This window comes from Rhineura floridana, chromosome 13 (genome assembly GCF_030035675.1).
Source record: "Rhineura floridana isolate rRhiFlo1 chromosome 13, rRhiFlo1.hap2, whole genome shotgun sequence".
Taxonomy (NCBI): domain Eukaryota; kingdom Metazoa; phylum Chordata; class Lepidosauria; order Squamata; family Rhineuridae; genus Rhineura; species Rhineura floridana.
In genome coordinates this window covers 4,577,228-4,597,689 of record NC_084492.1, presented here as the reverse complement: position 1 = coordinate 4,597,689, position 20,462 = coordinate 4,577,228, and the positions used below count along the sequence as shown (strand labels likewise).

The following is a 20,462-nucleotide window of genomic DNA, read 5'->3' as shown; positions in this document are numbered from 1 at the left end:
TTTCAGCATTCTCTGCCTCAGGGTGATGGCCCCAGGCATGGAGTTGAATGGAGCTCTTACAATTGCCTTCTGTTTACCTTTTATGGTTAAAATAACAGCTTAGCAAAGAAGCAACTTATTGGTGAAACGATTCAGTGAAATCATTGCAAGCTGTAGCAGCCTAGCTAGTTTAATCGCCCCTAGAGAGCTGAACAACTGTGAGCTCAATGGGACACAAAACCATTTTGTGTGTAAATGAGCATAGGATGGTGGTTATTTCACTTTCCACAGGCAAATAGTTTTTACAAGCAGTATTTAGGCAGTTTGCACAGGAAGGCAGGAAAAGATAAGCTGCTTTTTGAAAGATCCTGGTGAGAGATGCTAGAAAGCTACTGTGCACCCAAATGTGGAGGCAGTTTGGGTTTCAGGTCTCTTGGCTGTGGGAACCATCCACTCATTCAAGAGAATTTGAGAGTACTATAAGATTGCCCATTCATTTCAGCAGGGCTGGCACAGGAGACCACCTTGGCGGATTGGGCCTCTGCCTTCTGCAGACTCCCATAATATGCTCTTCTTGTGGAAAACAAATTGCATGCAGGATGATTTGAACAAATGCAGTGTGCTTGGTTTCCTCCCCCCCCCAACTTAATTTTTCCATTAAAACTTTCACTGGAGAGTGCCTCAAAATATGTAAAAAAAACCTTCATTTCAGAAGCTGTAAATCAAAACAGTTTAATTCAGTGCATTCCTGGAAGGAACCTAAACAATACAAAATACTTACCTTTATCAGAATGCTCTTTGATGGCATAGATAGTGCTTAGGAGAAATGCCATTTTAGTCAATGACATCAGAAGAATCAGTTGCATGTTTACAGTTCATAATATCCATCTTATGGGACAAAAGTAAAGTGTGGATGGTGTTTTTCTAATCTCTGCACCCATCTTTCTAGTCTGCTTTGAATTCAGATCTAGGTTCCCATTAGGTTTAGATTAACATCTGTTCAATTTTGTGGGCTGCAGACTTGAATAATTATTTTTCTGCATTTTTCAAGTGAAAGATGTCAACAATGCACAGAGGTAATTCAGAAAATCCTGAAAGGGAACAGTATAAATTACTAGTTTGCATAGTTACATCTTGAATGATAAATTAATGTTGTAATCCTATGCAAAATTGCTTGAAAGTGAGCCCCTTTGGAAACAGATTGACTTACTTCTGAGTAAAAATGCATGTGTTTGAGCTGTGAGGCTGCAGTCTCACACTTACCAGGAAGTATGCCCCACAGAGTGGAAGCTACTTCCAAGGAAACATATTTTGGATGAGGAACATAAGGCAGTTTGCAGAGCAGGGATTACTTGGAATATCTGGACTGCAGCCTTGCTCTATTAAAATCAGTGGGAACCCTAATTCTGCAAATAGGAGCAGGCTGTGCCCTTCCTCTATCCAGCAGCAGTGATTTCTTGCCAGAAGTCTCTTTTGCAAGATAAAAGCACTGCAAAGTAAAGATTTTTTCAAGGTTTTTCTCTGTGCTAAGATTTCTTTCTATAAGATGATTCTTTGCTAAAGAAACTGCTGTCTTCAATTATAGGGTCTTCCTAGAAAATTCCTGTAACACTGTTATTAGGAGATAATAGGCTAACTGGGTCCAGAACAAAGACACTCAGACATCAAGCTTCTATCTGGAGACCCTCAAATTTAAGCTCAGGAATCTAGTGTGAGTAAGAGCTTAATTGTGTTCTTTAGTGTTGGGATAATACTTTGCAGGGTGTCTGCAGAGATGAGGGAGAAATAATAGCAGACAATGGAGCTGGCATGCATAATTATTTTACTTTTGTTTGTAATGTGAAACATTTGCTTGAGATGGCTTATGGGGGAGAGTCACTGGGGAAAAAGGAAAGCAAGCACCTTTAAAGAATTCGGCCCATCTCCTCCAAGGTGGTGCTATTGTCAAAATGTTAATAATAATAATTTCCTGACAACTGGCTGAAGTTTCTGGGACAGCATTGATCTTTGAGTTGTGCCTAGTGTAGATGTCCATTCTGCAAGTCAAGAGAGAAAAGGATGTGGGATCCATAATGGGGTCATGTATTTCTGAAAACAGTGGGAAAACAGTCAAGTAAACAAGTTGTTTATTTTCCTTGTGATTATGTCCAAAGAAATATTTGTTTTCAATCAGTTTCTATGAATTTCAGAAAAGGTGCTTTCCAAGAACATGCAGTCTGTTGCTTGTTGGAGTGTTTTTTCCCAGGCTAGTTGTACTGATATGATGTTAAAAAGGAGACTTTGGATTCTGAGAAATATGGCCAAAGTAGTCTGTAAGGAATGGAAATTCACTGTGAAATATCACATAGGATGTACCTGTTAGATGTTAGCAGAATGTGTGTTGTGATTGTAAACCAAAATACCAAGAAAATTAAACTATTCTCCAAAACATTTCATAGCTATAATATTTTGCGCATTTTGCTTTAATGTGAAAGGGGGTAGATGTGACAGGTAGGGTGTGCCACTTGGCAAGATCTTGTAAGAGTTTCTGTTGGTTACCGGTATGTGTGACAGTATTATTTATGCAGATTAAAGCAAACTGAAATGCTGCTATTTGTCAGAGTTTAACATTTGATTGTCATCATTCTCTCAAAGACTGAGGATGTGTGAAACTGTTTTGTCTTTGCATTCTCAAAGTTTTGTAACATTTTCATAGAAGTTGGAATTTTAGTGAATACATTTCTGGAAAGAACATACTTAAGTTTTAAAAGTCTCCTTTTTAAAAAGTATTGAATAGAAACACGGCTGTTGTTTGTGTATAAGTGTGTGCAATATATGATTTAAAGTGAGATCACAAGACAGTTGGAAATGGTATATGAAGTTGTAACAGTGGCTGCTTTGTTTTAAAAAAAAAAAATTGTCCTATATGTCTATTCATTTAGAAGGCTTGTCCTATAGATAACAAATAAGTATGAGTTGTGTAGGTAGTTACTTTTTAAACAAACAAACAAAAATAATTCTACATTGAATGTGAATTTTACTACATGTCTAAATGAAATGCCTTAGGAGCTGAGGAAGTCACTAATTTAGAGGTGTCTCGTTACTGAGACAAACTTGCAAAAACCCCTGAATCCCAATTCACAAATTGGTTATTCGTTTGTCAGGGGATATTTCACATCTAACACATAAGCCCGCGACCTTTAATTAGAATTTTGCAGTTTGTTTTATGCCCCTTGAGGCTGACACCTTGAAAAAGATTTTTTCCCCTCGATTTCTTATTGCTAATAAGCATCTTTCTCTTTGCCGCTGGTCTTTCGAAGAGTATGATGCAAATACACTTAATTACGAAGGTGGCAATAATTTGTTAGCTGAATATGTGATCAGGCAGATGCAAAAATGATCTTATTAGATCTGTGATCTCATTTGAATTAAGGTAAAGTTCCACTGCATTTAAGACAAAATTGTTCTTTTCTGTCTGGGGCGTCTAGGAAGAAGGCAGAGCTATGTCCAGGCTGTCTTTAACTCGGTCTCCCGTTTCTCCATTGGCTGCTCAAGGAATTCCTCTCCCTGCTCAGCTCACCAAATCCAATGCCCCTGTGCACATTGATGTAGGAGGACACATGTACACCAGTAGCCTGGCAACCTTGACAAAGTACCCAGATTCCAGGTAAGGTCACTTTTCTAGCCAACATCCAATGCCTGAACCTTAGCCCTTTTGATAGTAATAATTCAGCCATAAGATTTATGGAAACAGGAACTATGACATATATGTGCTACTTCCAGATCAACTCTCTGATATATTTTCCCCTTCTGTCTTATAATGCTGTGTTTGGAGCGCTTGTTGAGAAGATTGTTCTCAGTCACAGAAACATGCCCATTGAAAGTTGATTGACACATTGACACATTCATGTCAGTCCTCAGGAGAATTCACAAAGAACTTCCAGTTGTAGTTTTTAGTTAATTTGCCCTCAGTGGGCGCTGTTACTCCAGTCACGTTTGTTTTTGAAATCTCATTTATTTCAGTGGAACTTCACTTCGAAGTCAGTTTCATCTGCGGTAATCGTGAGCGCAGAAACATAAAAGGAAGGGCAGATAGAACAAGTTGTATTCATAGGCAAATTCATGTGCTTAAGGTTGGCTTGTGGAGGCATTAATTTGTTGACAAGATTGTCCACTGCACTGTCAGTCCTTGGTCCTTGCAGTAGATGTGGAAATAAGTCTCATTTATGTGTGTTCTAAGCCCTTTCAATTGATACAAGTGCCAAATAAATGAATAAGCAAATATATAGCATTGTAGTGTTTACCTTTTAGGACACACATCCACTTCGAAGTTGAACAGTAATTTGTTACTGCACCTGTCAGCTCTGGGTTTTGTGTCATTCTAACAGGTAGAAGTAAAAGGCATACCTATGTTGTAGGCAGTCATTTTGGATCTTCATGTTAACATGCTGAGTTTCTGTGGCTCTTTTGGGAAGGTGCTTAGATTACGCTTTAAGGTGTGTGCCCCCCCCCCCGGAAGAAATTTAATTGTTGACATATTCTGAGGCATATAACATCAATTAGATGTTACATGTAAATACAATTCACTGGCCCCATTGTAATGTATTGTCATTAACAGAGGCTTCGTTTATTCTTTATGATTATCCAGGGGCTCATAGCCCTGTTAAAAGAAGATCATACAGGTCTCACAATTGGTACCAGGTCTGCAGATCAGGGGATCAATCTATTAGAAAAATTCCAACCCAAGCCCCTGTGAAATTCAGGGGTTCTTTACTGTTGAGAAAATTGCATTTAGGTTTGATAGGTTAAGTGTGATAGAACTTTGCAGTGAATTTCTTCCTAAGTCTGTTGACCTGACCCCACATTTGCTGTCGGAGGCTCTGCTTCACACATTATGGTTTTTAGGCATAAACCTAAGACTTTTTAAGTGTACACCTAAAAATGTTTTGACTGTTTTACAAGTAAATCTCTATTTATTTTAAGATTAGATATATTTTATTTATTTATTTTATTTATTTTAATTAATTTAATTTAATTGATTATTGACATTGTATGAAAGTCATTTAATGTCTTAATGTTTTGCATTTAGTTCTGTTCTGCAATGGTCTTTGTACTAAGCAATAAACATATTGAAAGTAATCCTAATCCTAAAAATGTGCAGATGAGACAAATGCATGATTGTGGACACATTGATCCTATAGGTGCACTGCTCAGACAGCCAGGATTGGCTGCAGCTCCTCTGTCACTGTCTAAGACTACACTCTGTGAAAACCTGAGTTTGTTTTGGTATATAATGTGTGAAACTCCTCATTGCAGGGATGGGGAACTTGCAACTCTTTAGATGTCGCTGGACTCTACCTCCCATCATCCCTGGCCATTGGCCATGCTTGCTGGGGCTGATGGGAGCCAGAGTCCAACAAAATTCGGAGGGCCCTCATAGGTTCCTCACATGTGCCTTAGTGATTAGTTTGGCTGTGAGACATGAAGTTTTCGTATAGATCCTTTTAGATAAGTACTTTAGAAAAGTAGGTACTTGTAGTGTCTGGAGTTACCTGCCACTAAAATGGTCACAGGAAACATAGCTGTTTATCAGTGTCCACTTATGTGGATATCATGCATGCAGGTGCATACCATCTTTGAGCATTGGTGTGCATGTGTATGGGAAATCTGATTGGGTCTGTGTATCCAGATGCCCATACACAGGTGTCTAAAGATGCATTTACAATCTTTCATGCATTACGTGCCTGTTACGGAAAATGCTGGTGTAACATGGTAATGTGAGCACCTTGAATAGGGCCTGGAAAGCAAATGGCATTGCTTGCCAGTTCATTTCTGGGCCCAATTCCAAGTACTCACATTAGTGTTTAAAGCGCCAAACAACTTGGGCCCCAAATATCTGAAAGACCACCTCCTTCCCTACAGGCCCTCTTGGGTGTTAAAATCAGCAATGGGGACCCTCTAGGTAGTTCCATTGCCCTCAGAAGATGACCTGGGAGAGGGCATTCTCTGTGTGCACTACTAGGTTGTCCTTACAGAGGTGCATCTGGTACCTTCGCTATACAGTTTTCATCGAGTGCTGTAGACACACCTCTTTACCCTGGTCTTTGACACCCAAGATATACATTTTTAGCACCCACCCGATTCCTGTAACTAATTTGTTTTTGTTTTTAAATGTTTTTAACAATTTTTATATTGTTGTAACCCACCCTGGGACCTTATAGTGAAGGGCAGGTTAGAAATCAAATAAAAAAAATTGCAAAAGTTGCAGTGTGTGAGAGAGGTGTCTTCAGGAGCTGAGCTCGCTGTACAAAGGTGTTCCCCAACCTCTAGGTGCCGTCCAGATGTTTTAGCCGTGCTGGCTGGGAGTTACAGGAATTGTAGTCCAAAATATCTAGTGGGGAAGGCCGCTGTAGGCAAGTCACCGTCTCTCAGCTGGCCCTTCCTTACAGGGTTGTTGTGAGGCTAAAGTGCATATCTGTAGTCCTAGGAGGAAGGACAGGATGCAAATGAAATGCAAATCTTTACTTCTACAATACGGAACGACAATCCCCCCTCCCAAAGTAGGAAGGGTTTAGATAAAGCTCCATTTCTGTGTAATTATGCTTCATTTAGAGGAATTTGAGGTTTCTGTATTGATCCAGCACAGACAAACCTCTCAGCCCCAAGTGGAGGCGCCCTGCATATGGCTGTGCTTTCGTTCCAGGGACGAATGGAGTGGAAGACTTAAAGTGGAAGACTTTAATGACTTATAAGAAAGAACCGTGCCTTGAAATATTAATCATTTAAACCATCGGGATGATTAATTGTGCTCCCCCAGCTCCTCAGTTTTCAAGAGGATGCTTATTTGAAGGTGATGATTTGGAAATTATTCCAGATGCATAAAGTTCCTTAACAAGAGCAAAGCCTGTGAGAATTTTGTGATGCAAGTTTTTTGATCTGGATTTTGCAGATGCTTTTATGGTGGGTCCCCCTGTGATAGGGATGGCTGAGCTGTCCATGTGGCTCCCTCCCAAATTAGCCCTTTTTAAAAAAAGTTACTATTTTAAATCTATTTTCAGCTTGCTTCTCTTCCACACAGTCCTTATCAGCTGTTTGAGGCTTTTGGGGGCATCCAAAGCTCCTTCAGTCTGTAAACCAGGTGTCTGTTCTTGCCTTTAAAAAGGGCCTTTTCTCCCTCTGGGGCATCACCATTTCAAGAGGGAGGTCTCCTTCCTGTTTCCTAAGACATTGGTGGTGTCCCAGAGGACACCAGCATTTTCTAACAGGGCTGAAAAAAGCCCTTTCTTGTAGAGCTGCTGCCAGTCAGTGTAGACAATGCTGAGCCTGATTTGGTGTTAGGCAGCACCCAGGTTCCCATAATCCTCTGCAACATGCAGTTTCTTTCCATGTACTGAAAAGCCAGTGTGGAAGGAATTTCTGGAAGGTAACAGGTTTGCAAACTGCTGATACTACATACACAGAACTTCAGACCCCAACTCCTAACATCTGTTTCATGATTAAAAGGGGGGGGGAGAAAAAGAGAAAAATAACAACGGGCAACATTTAAAGTATCCTCCATATTGGAATTGTTTAAGAGAAACAGCAAGTATGAAATGTGGAAAAATGAGACTTCATAAAAATGAATTCCTAGGTTTAATTTAGGGGCAGTTAATTGTAAGATTTAATTTAATTTAATTTAATTTAGGGGCAGTTAATTGTAAGATTTGGGTTACAGCCCAAATCACATCAGGAGAAGGAAGCGACCCTTCACATTTGCATTCTGTGGAAGAGTTCTTGGCATGCAAATATCAGAGGATTATCTGTCTGGCCGAATTAGCACACTATCAAGCAAAGGGGGGGGTGACCCTCTGTCTGCCTCATGTGGCAGCAGTGGGAGGGGCATTTGCAGGACAGAATTTGTGGTGGCAGTGCAGGGGGAACTTAACCCTTCCACTGCCAGCTGATTCATCCCCAGAGCCTCTGCCCCTTCTTTTTTGCTTTGCTCCAAGATGGGAAATGAGCCCAGTTTTGGGGTGGAGATAAGGGTTGTAGGAGAGGATCACTGTGTGGGGAAAGTGTTAAGTATGCACTTCCCACCCATTGATCCTCCCCTACTGACCAGCAAACCTGCCAATTTCTTTACTCAGTTAAACGATGAAATTTGCTCCCACAAGATGAAGTAATGGCCACCAGCTTGGATGGCTTTAAAAGAAGATTAGACAAATTCATGGAGGACAGGGCTATCAATGGCTACTAGCCATGATGGCTGTGCTCTGCCACCCTAGTCAGAGGCAGCATGCTTCTGAAAACCAGTTGCCGGAAGCCTCAGGAGGGGAGAGTGTTGTTGCACTTGGGTCCTGCTTGCGGGCTTCCCCCAGGCACCTGGTTGGCCTTTGTGAGAACAGGATGCTGGACTAGATGGGCCACTGGTCTGATTCAGCAGGCTCTTCTTAAGCTCTTACGATGTTTGCCCTAAGCTGAGAAAACTCTTCTACTTCCTTCATTCTCTTGATTTTTAGCATTCATGAGCAAAATATGTTGCTCAATGTTGTGTATTACCGCCTCTGTACTGTACTGACTTTTATTATGCTGAAGCATAAAGGCTGACTCTAATAGTTATGCGGGAGATTTCGTGTATGCTGTCTCAGAAATTTGTAAACAAACCTTAAAGGTAGGCAACACTTGCTTTGGTCATTACCGCCTCTGTTTCATTGTGTTGGCAAGTTGGATTAAAGTGTGGGTAATGAGGCTTGCATTCAAATCTGCTTTTGGGCCAGTCACACTCTCTTATCCCAGCCTATTTCTCAGGATTGTTGTGAGGATAAGATGAGATATCTCTCAGGTGCACCAGCTTAAAAGATGGAATGCACGTGAACTAAATCCAGAGCAGGTTGCCTCTACTTGCTGAGGAAGGATTAGAAAAGGCTCTTGCCAACTCATAGCTCATTCTTTTAACCAGGAATCGCCAATCTTTTTAGAGCAGAGAGCAGATTTCAAATTTTGAGAGAGTGCTGGGGGCACCAGTCACAACATGGCTGCCATGGGGGCGTGGCATAAAATTATAGAGTAGTCATGGTGACGCTTTAATTGTATTTCCATACTAGAAAAGACTTCACCTGTTGAATTTCTAACTGCCATACAGCTATTAAAGCTTTTTCCATAATTGTATTTTCATACGAGAAAAGGTTACACCTGTTTATTTATTTAGACTATTTATATACCGCTTAATATATAAAAAGATCTCTAAACGGTATACAGAACAGTAAAACCTGTTGAATTTCTGTCTGCTATACTGCTGTTATGCTGTTGGAGGTTGCTGATTCATAGGGTCGCCATAAGTCATAATCGACTTGAAGGCATTTAACAACAACATACTGCTAATATATTAATATTTTATTTATTTCAGTCATAGACCAGCAGAACAACATACTGCTGTTAAAGGCAGAAGAACCCTGGTTTTCCCCAATGCCAATCCTAAACCAAAGCCTAGACTGCCATCCTATACCCACTTACCTTGAAGTAAGCTCCATTAAACACAAAAGCTTCTGAAAAGACACGTATAACATTGTATTGCAAGTTCACTGTACAGTGAATTCTTCATGGATGCCTAGTCTTTAGCTCCTGCACAGCAGGAGATATGCTTAAGCCTCTTTGCAAAGTTATCACATTTGTCTTGTTGGGAGAGGAGGATTCTTTAGCATTTACCCATACATCTTGTGTAATAGCATTTGCAGAAAATAATTTCTAGACACTATTGTAAACCCGGCACAAGAAAAGTGCATCCTGGTTGCCAGGGAAAAAGGAAGGGCAAACTATGGGGATTGAAAGACTAGAAAATAAGAGCCTAAGAGCACTTCAACACACTTATCTTTTACGGCTTCACTCATTGGCTATTAACACTGACAGGCAGGAACAGCCAGGCTGGTTCATTGCACAGAAATCACTTAGAAGGGTACCTGCACATTTTGCTCCATGACTTTCTTTCCAGGAGAGAGAGGGACTTGCTTTTTTAAAAATGAAAGCTCAGATTCTGGGCTACTTGCTGGGGGTGCCACTGAAGGGCCTTTGTGGATGGCATGGTGCCTGCGGGCAGTGGGTTGGTGACTCCTGTCACAACCACTATACCTCAACATACCTCCAGTGTTTTATGGCTAGGAAGCTGTTCCAAGGGGGAAGAACAGTTTGTTCTTCTTGCTACCTGTGAGTTATGTGAGAAGTCATTACAGGAATGCTGTGGAAATGGGGGAAATTACCAAGAGCAGTTGCTAGATAATTCGCTGGTGTCAGTGTAACTGCCTCACTGTAGCCAGTCCCATTTCCTTTATGCAGCTGCAGAGGGTGAAGTGTTAGGGAAACAGAATATGAGCACAAGTGACCCGTAGGTGAATTTGCACAATTAGGATCTTCTAAGTAGGGCTGTCACCCAATTACATAAATCTTACTTGATTGATCACATTAATAAGAGTTGATTGATTAAATTTGTATAGATTTGCATAGGTAAAAATGAATAATTTGAATTAACAGGCATACGTTCTTTTTTTGATGCCGCGTGCATTTGTCACAGCTAGTATTTTCTCGGAAGAGGCATGTGCTTGTCTTGTATGTGTTAAAGAGGGATGCCTTTTTAAAGGTGGTGCTGTTGTCTTCTGCAGTTTATACAACAACATGAATTTGGGGGGCGCTGTGCTGCTTGATTAATCAGAGTACCTCTTCAGTTGCTTGGAAATTGTTTAATCTAGTCAGTTAATCGATTAAACATTACAGTCTTAATGAGAAGAGCTGCATAAAATAATGGTAATAAGACCCCTCTGCCTTCACTACGGGCAGGTTGGAGTTTTCTGGGTTTTGACGCTTCGTTGGGGTTTTATTAAAACATAAACCCACAAAAAAGTTTCCTTTTTAATCGCTGCATGGTTTTATGACAAGAAACAGTGTTCAGGATTGTGAGACAGTCTGATGAAGACAAGAGAAAGCACATTAGTAACTGGAAGAGAAAGTAACTGAGCTGCAGAAATGGAGCTGCCACAGTGCCATTGTTGCTGTTTCTCCTCGTCAACACGTGAACATCTGTGTGTACAGTAGGAAGATGTCTTTGGTCCTTTAATGGAGAGCCACGGTGTGCCACAGAAAACTGGATCTCCTAACGGAGGGAATTAGCGATGAGACACAAACCAATTGTAGACAGATCAAACATAGGCATGCATATGTAAGAGCAGAAGAATTTATTACACCTTTTCAGTGGTCCCATTTGTCCCATCATTGCCAGTTTCTATTTACGCAGGCTTTGAGTGGTTAAGTTTGTCTCTGCGGCGCGGCTCAGCGAGGTACAACTTGCCTATTCATTGTATTGTTGGACGAGTATTTTCAGAATTCTTACTATGTTTTTAATTTGGCATTTAACCTAGTAAAGTCACTCTTCAGAATTGGCCAGGGGCTATTACACTCTGGCCCCAGGGACATGGGAGAACCAACTGAGGCCTGCTGTAATGAATTTGCTAGGCACTTCCAGGAAAAAATCTTTAGCATCTGCCAGGACTTAGACTCCAGTGTTACAGCAGGTGAATCAAGAGAGGTATGCAGAGCACAGCCTTGTCCCGATTTTTTGGATGAATTTCAGTAGGTACAGCTTGAGGACGTTGACAAGGTGCTTGGACAGGTTGGTGCAACCACTTCTGTGCTGGATCGTTGCCCTTCTTGGCTAATAAAAGCTAGCAGGGATGGAACAGCTGGCTGGGCCAGGGAAGTGATTAATGCCTCTCTGCGAGAGGGGGTGGTCCCTGACTGCCTGAAAGAGGCAGTAGCGAGACCACTCCTGAAGAGACCCTCCTTGGACCCAGAAAATCTTAATAACTATAGGCCGGTAGCAAATGTTCCATTCCTGGGCAAGGTCCTTGAAGGAGTGGTTGCAGGCCAGCTCCAGACACTCTTGGATGAAACTGATTATCTGGATCCATTTCAGTTGGGTTTCAGGCCTGGTTTTGGCACAGAAACAGCCTTGGTCGCCCTGTATGATGACCTTTGTCGGGAGAGAGACAGGGGGAGTGTGACTCTGTTGATTCTCCTTGATGTCTCAGCGGCTTTCGATACCATCGACCATGGTATCCTTCTGGGAAGACTGGCTGAGTTGGGAGGTACTGCATTGCAGTGGTTCCGCTCCTACTTGGCAGGTCGCCTCCAGAAGGTGGTGCTTGGGGAACATTGCTCGGCACCCTGGACTCTCCAGTATGGGGTTTCGCAGGGGTCAGTTCTGTCCCCCATGCTGTTCAACATCTACATGAAACCGTTGGGTTCGGTCATCTGGAGCTTTGGAGTGCATTGCCATCAGTACGCTGATGACACACAGCTCTATTTCTCCTTTTCATCTTCTTCAGGTGAGGCTGTCAGTGTGCTGAACTGGTGCCTGGCTGCAACAATGGACTGGATGAGGGCTAATAAACTGAGGCTCAATCCAGACAAGACTGAGATGCTGCTAGTGGGTGGTTCTTCTGACCGGATGGTGGATGTCCAACCTGTCCTGGATGAGGTTGCACTCCTCCTGAAGGAGCAGGTTTGTAGCTTAGGGATTCTCCTAGAACCATCTCTGTCACTTGAGGCTCAGGTAGCCTCGGTGGCATGGAGTGCCTTCTACCAACTTCGGTTGGTGGCCCAGCTGTGCTCCTATCTGGACAGGGATAACCTGGCTTCAGTTGTCCATGCTCTGGTAACCTCCAAGTTAGATTGCTGCAATGAACTCTATGTGGGGCTGCCTTTGAAGACGGTTCAGAAACTGCAGCTTGTGCAAAATGCAGCAGCCACATTGGTAACAGGGACCAGATGGTCCAAACATATAAAACCGATTCTGGCCCGCTTGCATTGGCTGCCTGTATGTTTCCGAGCTCGATTCAAAGTGCTGGTTTTAACCTATAAGGCCATACACAGCTTGGGACCACAATACCTGATGGAACGCCTCTCCTGACACGAACCCACCCGTACACTACGCTCAACATCAAAGGCCCTCCTCTGGGTGCCTACTCCAAGGGAAGCTCGGAGGGTGGCAACAAGGGAGAGGGCCTTCTCAGTGGTGCCCCCCAAATTATGGAATGATCTTCCTGACGAGGTACGCCTGTTATCTTTTCGGCGCCAGGTCAAGACTTTCCTCTTCTCCCAGGCATATTAGCATGTGTTTTTTAAAATTGTTTTAAATTTTTAAATTGTGTTTTAAATTGTTTTTAAAAGATGTGTTTTATTTAAACTTGTATATTTGTTTTTAATGTTTTTAGTTACTGTAAACCACCCAGAGAGCTTCGGCTATGGGGCGGTATACAAATACAATAAATAAATAAATAAATAAATTTGGTTTCAGTCTTTTTTGTGTGTAAAGCAGAGATGGGGAACCTCCAGCCCTCCAGATGTTGCTGGACTATAGCTCCCATCATCCCTAACTAGTGGCCATGCTGGCTTTGGCTGATTGGAATCTGAAGTCCAACAACATCTGGAGGGCCATAGGTTCCCCACCTCTGGTATAAAGCAACTAGCAACTGCAACAACAACAAATGCGCAGCATTAAACTGGGCTGGCAACCATGTGGTTAGAGCTATAGAGAGGTGTGTGTGGGAGGGGTCCTTGAAAGTAGGAAGCAAAAGGTTTGAAAGAATAGGGAAGAAGGCACATTGGCAGAGCCTTATAGGTCAAGTGGGGAGGAGCGGCTGTATCCAAATATGGAAGAGGAAGGGGAAAGTATGATGGACACAAAATTCAGCAAATTAGAGGAGGAAGGGGTTTTTTTGGTGACCTAGACCAAGTGGAAAAGAATAGGTTAGGAAGTGTGGGGAGAGAGGGACAGAGTGCATGGATATTACCTGTTCTACAAAGAGGGGAGCATCTGCTTATATCTTCCTTCAGGGTCTCACTGTGAGTATGTTGTACTTCCACCTCCTGGGGATAACAGGAGTGGATTCTTAGCTGTCTTCCTTAGGGCCAGGCACCCCAAATATGCCACGATTCTCATGACTTCTCATCCTGGTTATCTTGAAGTGGAAGCCAAGTCAGAACTTAAAGGCAAAGGAATCGCCTCCATGATGGAGGGCTGAAGATAATCTATTTTCTAGTCTCCCTGAGCCTTAGCTGATTGAGTATAAAATAATAAAAACAGGGTGAGGAAGAAGCATGGGGGGGGGAGGAAGTGGAACAAAGCTAACTCTATTCTGGTTGCACTCCTGAAGGACTGAATATGGTTTTCAGTTTGGGTGTTTTTTTCTTTTGTCTTACACAAGAGGAGAGGTTTTCCTAAGTCAAAGGCAGGGGGAGAGGACTTGTAGGACCTCAGGGTTCTCACAGTGGGTGATGAGTGCAAAGTGTGTGGTATGGAAAGAGGGTCTCCATGTGCATATTTTGGGTAGAGGTCTCTAATCTTAATGGCCACTCATGGGTAGTTGCAGCAGTTTACTGGTGGTTTCAGCATCCTCAGGCATGGAGCTTTCCTCCATCAGGACCCTAGGATGGCAAATTAGGGGATGCACGCTTTGGATGGCTTCATTGTATTGGGATCCAGGAAGAGAGGATGGCATCTGCACAGTACTCTGTATCTGTGAATACCATCACACAAAAAAGCACTGCATCTGTGTATCCCGGAGTTTTCTCATGTGCCTTAGATTATTTTGTCTTGTTTCCTAAAGTCTTGGCTTAGTTCACATTCCCAGACAAAATGGAATTCCTAGAGAATATTTAAAATGACAGTCGATGACACTATCCAGATTTGAGATTGCAGCCAACCCATGCTGAAATGTTCACGGAGGATGTCAGAATGGAAGAAAGGTATTACGTTTAAGGTTCTTCAGTGGTTAGGGGAGGTGTCTGTTTAAAGAAAAAAGATAGAATAGGTGGGGGATTCCCCACGTTCTTTAACATTCTTACACAGATGCACTTAATTGTGGCCATAAGGAAAAAGTCCTGTGGGAAATAAAACGCAAGTACTGAGAGGCTTCCTTCATGCAGGCCTTGATCCAGATCCAGAACAGTTAATCTTCCTCCCCACCCACACTTACTCGGCTTGTTATCTCCATTATAACTTACGTTTTAGTTAGCCAGTCTTGACAGAAATATTCAGCCTGAACTGGTATATATTTACTTGTAAGCCCCACTGAGTTCAGTGGATTTTTTTCTCCACCACACATGCATGCATTACCTAAAACCGCAGTCCTATATATACATATCCGTGTATAACTCCCATTGAACTCAGTGGGGCTTACTTACAAGTAAACTTGCATAGAAACAGGGTGTTATCTTTACAATTTTTTGCCAGTAAAGTTCAGAGTTTTTTCGGGTTTAACAAAAGCCTTAAAGAAATAGTGTGAGATGGATTGCTCCTGGTGTCAAAGGTATTTTATGTCCAATAATTTTATTAAGAAGATTTTTAAGCAAGTGCAACTAAAAAAATTACCCATTCTTCCCGAGTTACTCCTGCCTCCCCCTCCTCTTTTTCCACTCTGTTAGATTTTAGATTATGAGCCCCTCAGGTCTGGGACTTGACCCCATGTTAAGCACTGTGCACAAAGATGGCACGCTGCTATCTTTTCGGCGCCAGGTGAAAACCTTTTTATACTCCCAGGCATTTTAAAGTGTATTTTTACAGTATTTTATTACTATGTTGTATTCTGGATGTTGTTTGGTTCTCGTATTGTTTGTGTGTTTTTGTTTTTTTGAGTTATTATATTTATTGTATTTATATATTGTGCCTGCTTTTACCTTTTATGTACAACGCCCAGAGAGCCTTCGGGCTTAGGGCGGTATATAAATTAAATTAATTAATTAATTAATTAAATAAATAAATACTATTCAAATAAATTAAGAAAGTGATGGGGCTGCTGGGGAACAAGAGGGAAATAACACATGCTTGGTTAAACCCCAAGGTTTACCCACAAAAAGAAAGCCCAGTAAGCGACTGAATCATGAGGGTCAGTTGGAAGAAGGAAAAACAGGAGTGGTAATGGAATGCCCTGCTTGAGGTCCTCATAGATTATAGTATGCTGGAGGAGGGCCAGGCCAGCTGGAATCCTGAACAGGAGCACGTTTGGTAGGACATGAGAATACACTGCAACATTTTGTTGCAAGCCACGTATTACAGCAGCATCACTGGGCTGATTCACCCCAGAATTTCTTGGACGTGTGGGAGCCAAAAAGTAATGCCAAATGCCAGTGCTGAAAAGGAAACATTTTTCAAGAGGCAGGGGCTTCTGGTTTTGAGAAGAGGTGATATTTATTTTATTCTATAATATTTATTTTATTTTTATACTGCCCTTCCAGTTGGGAGCCTGGGGCCGAACCCTTTGTGACCTCTTCTCAAAATGGTAAGCCAATGCCCCTCAAAATTAAAAATGTTTAGAATTTGTTACCACTTACTTGAAAGCAAGGTAGTAGTAGCAATAGGCGTTTTTAATCATAATAATACTAGCAACAACAATAATATACTTCGCATGTATTACCTTTCATACAGAGACAAACATTTGCAAACATGGAGATTGTTCATGCTTCCCCTTGAGCAAGAGTGGGCAACAAGCCACAGTTTCTGGCTTAGCTTTACATCTGAACCTGGGATTGTGGTTTGTTTTGCTCGGACAAACCACGTACTTAAGGTTTGATTTGTTTGAGCAAAACAAGCCATGATCCTTGGTTCAAATGTAACAGCTAGCTAGGAATTGTGTCTTGCTGCTTCCACTTGTACAAGGGGAGGGGTGAAGCAGGAACAATCTTTATGTTCATAGTATATCACTGATCATGGTTTACCGTGACGTGTAGTGGTCCAATATTTTTAACAGTTTTTCCCCAGGATGCACACAAACATATGCCCAACCCTGTTCTGTAACTGTTGCATAGCACAGACCTGCGCATGAGTACTCAAAAATAATCTCCACTATTCAGTGGGGCTTACTTCTAGGAAGGTTCATATAGGATTGCAGCCAAAAATCAAACTTCTTTCTCACATATACTTTGCTCTACTTTCTTTCTGTGTCTTCTGCTTTCCATAATGATCTATAAACCTTAGGCAATTGCCCCATAATTGCCTTCAGAGATGGTCACATAATCTCAATGTTATCATCAGATGTTGGTGGCAAATCTCAATGTTATTGTCAAAACATTTGTTGCAAATATAATATTTGATAGTATTAGAGTGCTGAAGGCCTTTCCCTATTTCTCCCCTAATATTTCTATTAATCGGAGCATCCAGTTATATATTATTAGATCATATAATGCAAGGGTATTCAGGAGTAGGCTTACTGCTTGGCTTATCAAGATAGCTTATGATCAGCTCCCCAGCTTGGCAAAGTCGGGCAGTAGTGAGGTCCTTGGGCTAATGGGGGCCAGCTGAAGAGGTCTGAGAAAGCTGAATAAATCCTTAGACAGAGGCCTTTGCTGTCCCTTTAGACTTAGCTGGGCAGAATTATCGCCTTCAGTTGAAAGGAATAGATGCCAAATTTGCAGTTGCTTGGCTAGCTTGCCTGAGTCATCTGGGCAAATGATTCTAGGGTGGTCTCTCTTTTTATGCGTCTCCCAATTTGTGGAGTCACATCCCAGGCAGGCCAAGATACACCATGTTTATTGTGTATGAGATGAACACTGAATTTTTTTGCTGAGAGCAAAACTGCATGAACGTTCCCTATAGACTTTAATCACCAGTAACCTACCTGACCCTCTGGTGGAGAAGTGGAGAACAATTGCAAGGTGAGCAGAGCAGGGCAGGCCAAGCCTTCTCTTGTCATGGTAAAGCCCTTCTAACCAAATGTATTTTGTTATTAATTTATTTCTTAGACTTAGATGTAAAGCCTGCATTTATAGATGGAAGATTCTTGAAGCTGCTAACAAAAGGTAACTTGCAAAAAATAAAATAGTGCTGGGCTGAACACCCCACACAAACAGAATTTGATGGGGCCATTTGGTCTCCATGAAAGCGATGGGGGACATTCAGCATTTTGTCCCAGGAATGTGGCTGGAACTTGAAGCATCAGCAAGGCTGGTGCTGTTGGTTCTGCAAAAAAGAAGAAGAAAAAACACTTGACCGCCTCATATTCAAGGTAACAAAACAACAAGACATTATTGACGTTTCCCTAGCCACCCTCAAAGATTAATCCATCTCTCGAAGAGTGGTCCCAGCCCTGCAAATTTATGGAAGTAAAACCACAACTCAACAGAAACAAAGCCATTAATAAATAGGCAGTACAGATCAGTAAAGCTATCTCCAGTTGCCTCAACATGGAAGGTGTTTGCTAATTTCCTCAAAACTGGGAGTGAGCTGCCCTGGCAAGACCCACACCCTCACATTATATGATAGAATAGATGGCTCTGGAATGCTCAAAACACATTTAGGATGCATGTGGATGGGTCATCCCCCAATCTGTTCCCCATTATTGACAGTCACACTGTAGTTAACAGCACTGTGGGGATAGTGAAAAATGGAAATGGACTGCCTTCAAGTCGATTCCAACTTATAGCGACCCTATGAAGAGGGTTTTCATGGTAAGTGATGTTCAGAGGTGGTTTACCATTGCCTCCCTCTGAGACTGAGAGGCAGTGACTGGCCAAGGTCACCTAGTGAGCTTCATGGCTGTGTGGGGATTCGAACCCTGGTCTCCCAGGTTGTAGTTCAACACTCTAACCACTGTGCCACACTGGTAGTTCCTGTAAAAGGATAGCTGCTCCCAAAGGGCTGCTTTGCCAAAACATGCAAGGTTAGGTTATCATATTTTGCCAGGTCTGAATTAATTGTGTCTCAGTCAAAACACAGTTGGGCTGGATTGACCAGATTTTAGGAAGCAAGCGTCACTGAAGTCTGTGGGACTAGCAAGTGAAGGCACTTTTCCTATCAAGAATGCCGGTGTCATGAATCTAGCAGAGATCTGGACAAGGAGTTGGAAGCTGCAGGAGCACCAGATGGGGAACTTGTTTAGCTCAAGGCTCAGAGTTGACTGCTGAAGATAGGGAGACTATTGCACATGAGGCACAAAACTCTGCGGAGGGATCTCCCAGACCACCAGGACCCATAGGGCCAGAGCCTGAACCCCCACAGGTACCTTTCCCAGAGGAATTAGATACCTCCCACTGTACATTACCTGTCCGGTAGTGCAGGGAACACACCAGGAGGGAGATTATGGAATAGAGGAGGAGTGCCCATCTTCAGGCCAGAGAGTTGGTCCTTAAAGGCTCTGGAGCTCTCTCAGTAGGTGGAGCCTGGAGGAGGTAGACTGGAGACAAAGACAAAAAAAGGCCTCAATCTGCTCGCAACCTTTTTTGGAGCAAGTTGCTCACCTGGAACTCTCTGTGGTCCAATACCTTGGACCAGCCTTGCCTTGCCACTTTCTCTATGAGATCCAGCATTGGACCAGAACATGACAGCAGGGCTACTGTCTTGAGGAACCTCTGGCTGTGCAGATGCTGTTTGGTTCCAGTTCCCATCCACTGTAGTCAACATGACCAGCGTTCAGCACTAATGGGAGTTGGAGTCCAACAACAGCTGGAGGGCCAGAAGTTTCGAGTTCTGGTATAAACTATCACCTCGTCTTCTAATTCAGTCATACTTCTGGAAGAACACCAGAACTTAAGTTACCTATCCATCAGTATTCTGGCCAACTTCTTCTCATTAAACCAAAGTTGAAAACAAACTACAGTAGGGCCCCGCTTATACAGCGGGGTCCGGAACGTGGAAATCGCCATAAAGCAAAACCCATTGAGTTTAATGGGGCGCGTCGTGCAAAAATGCCACAAAAGTGGCTTTAAAAGAGGGGAGGAAAGCCGCCGCATTAGCGGAACGCTGGGAAGCGGGGCCCTACTGTATAGTTTAATGTGAATGAGCAGCCTGCTGGTGCACGCTGCTCAGAAATTTGCATAATACTCCTCCCCTGCTGCTGCGCTGTGGATAAAACAAGCCAGAGTGTGACTTGTTATATCATCCAGATCCGGGCTTGTGGTTTGTATCTCTTCAATAAACACAAGGTTTGTTCTTCACTTACCGCTCATTTCTTCTAAACAAAGCACAAGCCCAGGTTCAGACTATACAATAAGCCAGACTCTTGTTTGTTTCATCTGTGGTTTGGCAGCAGCAGATGAGTGTTGTGGGAACTTCCAAGCAGCTTGCACCAGCACACCACTCAGTTTGTTTTCAACTATGGTTTACAGTAGGGCCCCACTCATACGGCAGGTTAGGTTCCAGACCGCCGCCGGAAAGTGAAAACTGCCAAAAAGCGGATCAGCTGTAGCGTGGGGCTCTGGAACCTAACCCACTGATCATGCCGGAGGAGGAGAAGATTGGCTGTAGCGCGCTACAGCTGATCTTCCTCTCCTCCAGTGCGATCAGCTGGAGTGCGGGAGTCTTATCACCCCAAGGAGGATCTTCCCCTCCTCTGGCGAGATCAGCTGGAGCGTGGGGAGATCCCCTCCAGCTGATTGCCCCACTGGCGCCATATTAGTGGAACGCTGAAAGGCAGGGCGCTGAGAAGCGGGGCCCTACTGTAATGTGAAAATCTCAATATTATCAACTGCTTCATTTTACTAGGTGA

The 20,462-nt window shown here is 42.7% G+C and overlaps 1 protein-coding gene across 4 annotated transcripts in view; it reads left to right on the top strand.

Annotated features, from left to right (window-relative positions):
- KCTD15 (potassium channel tetramerization domain containing 15) overlaps positions 1-20,462 on the top strand; it is a 105,796-nt gene that overhangs the window by 3,314 nt on the left and 82,020 nt on the right. For 3 of the 4 annotated variants that reach the window (XM_061594225.1, XM_061594224.1, XM_061594227.1), the window contains exon 2: positions 3,447-3,625. In XM_061594225.1, the coding sequence (XP_061450209.1) occupies positions 3,462-3,625 (164 nt within the window). In that variant the 5' untranslated portion in view covers positions 3,447-3,461. Of the gene's footprint in view, positions 1-1,592; positions 1,691-3,446; positions 3,626-20,462 lie in introns of those variants that run through there. The other variant, XM_061594226.1, reaches the window with a different exon arrangement.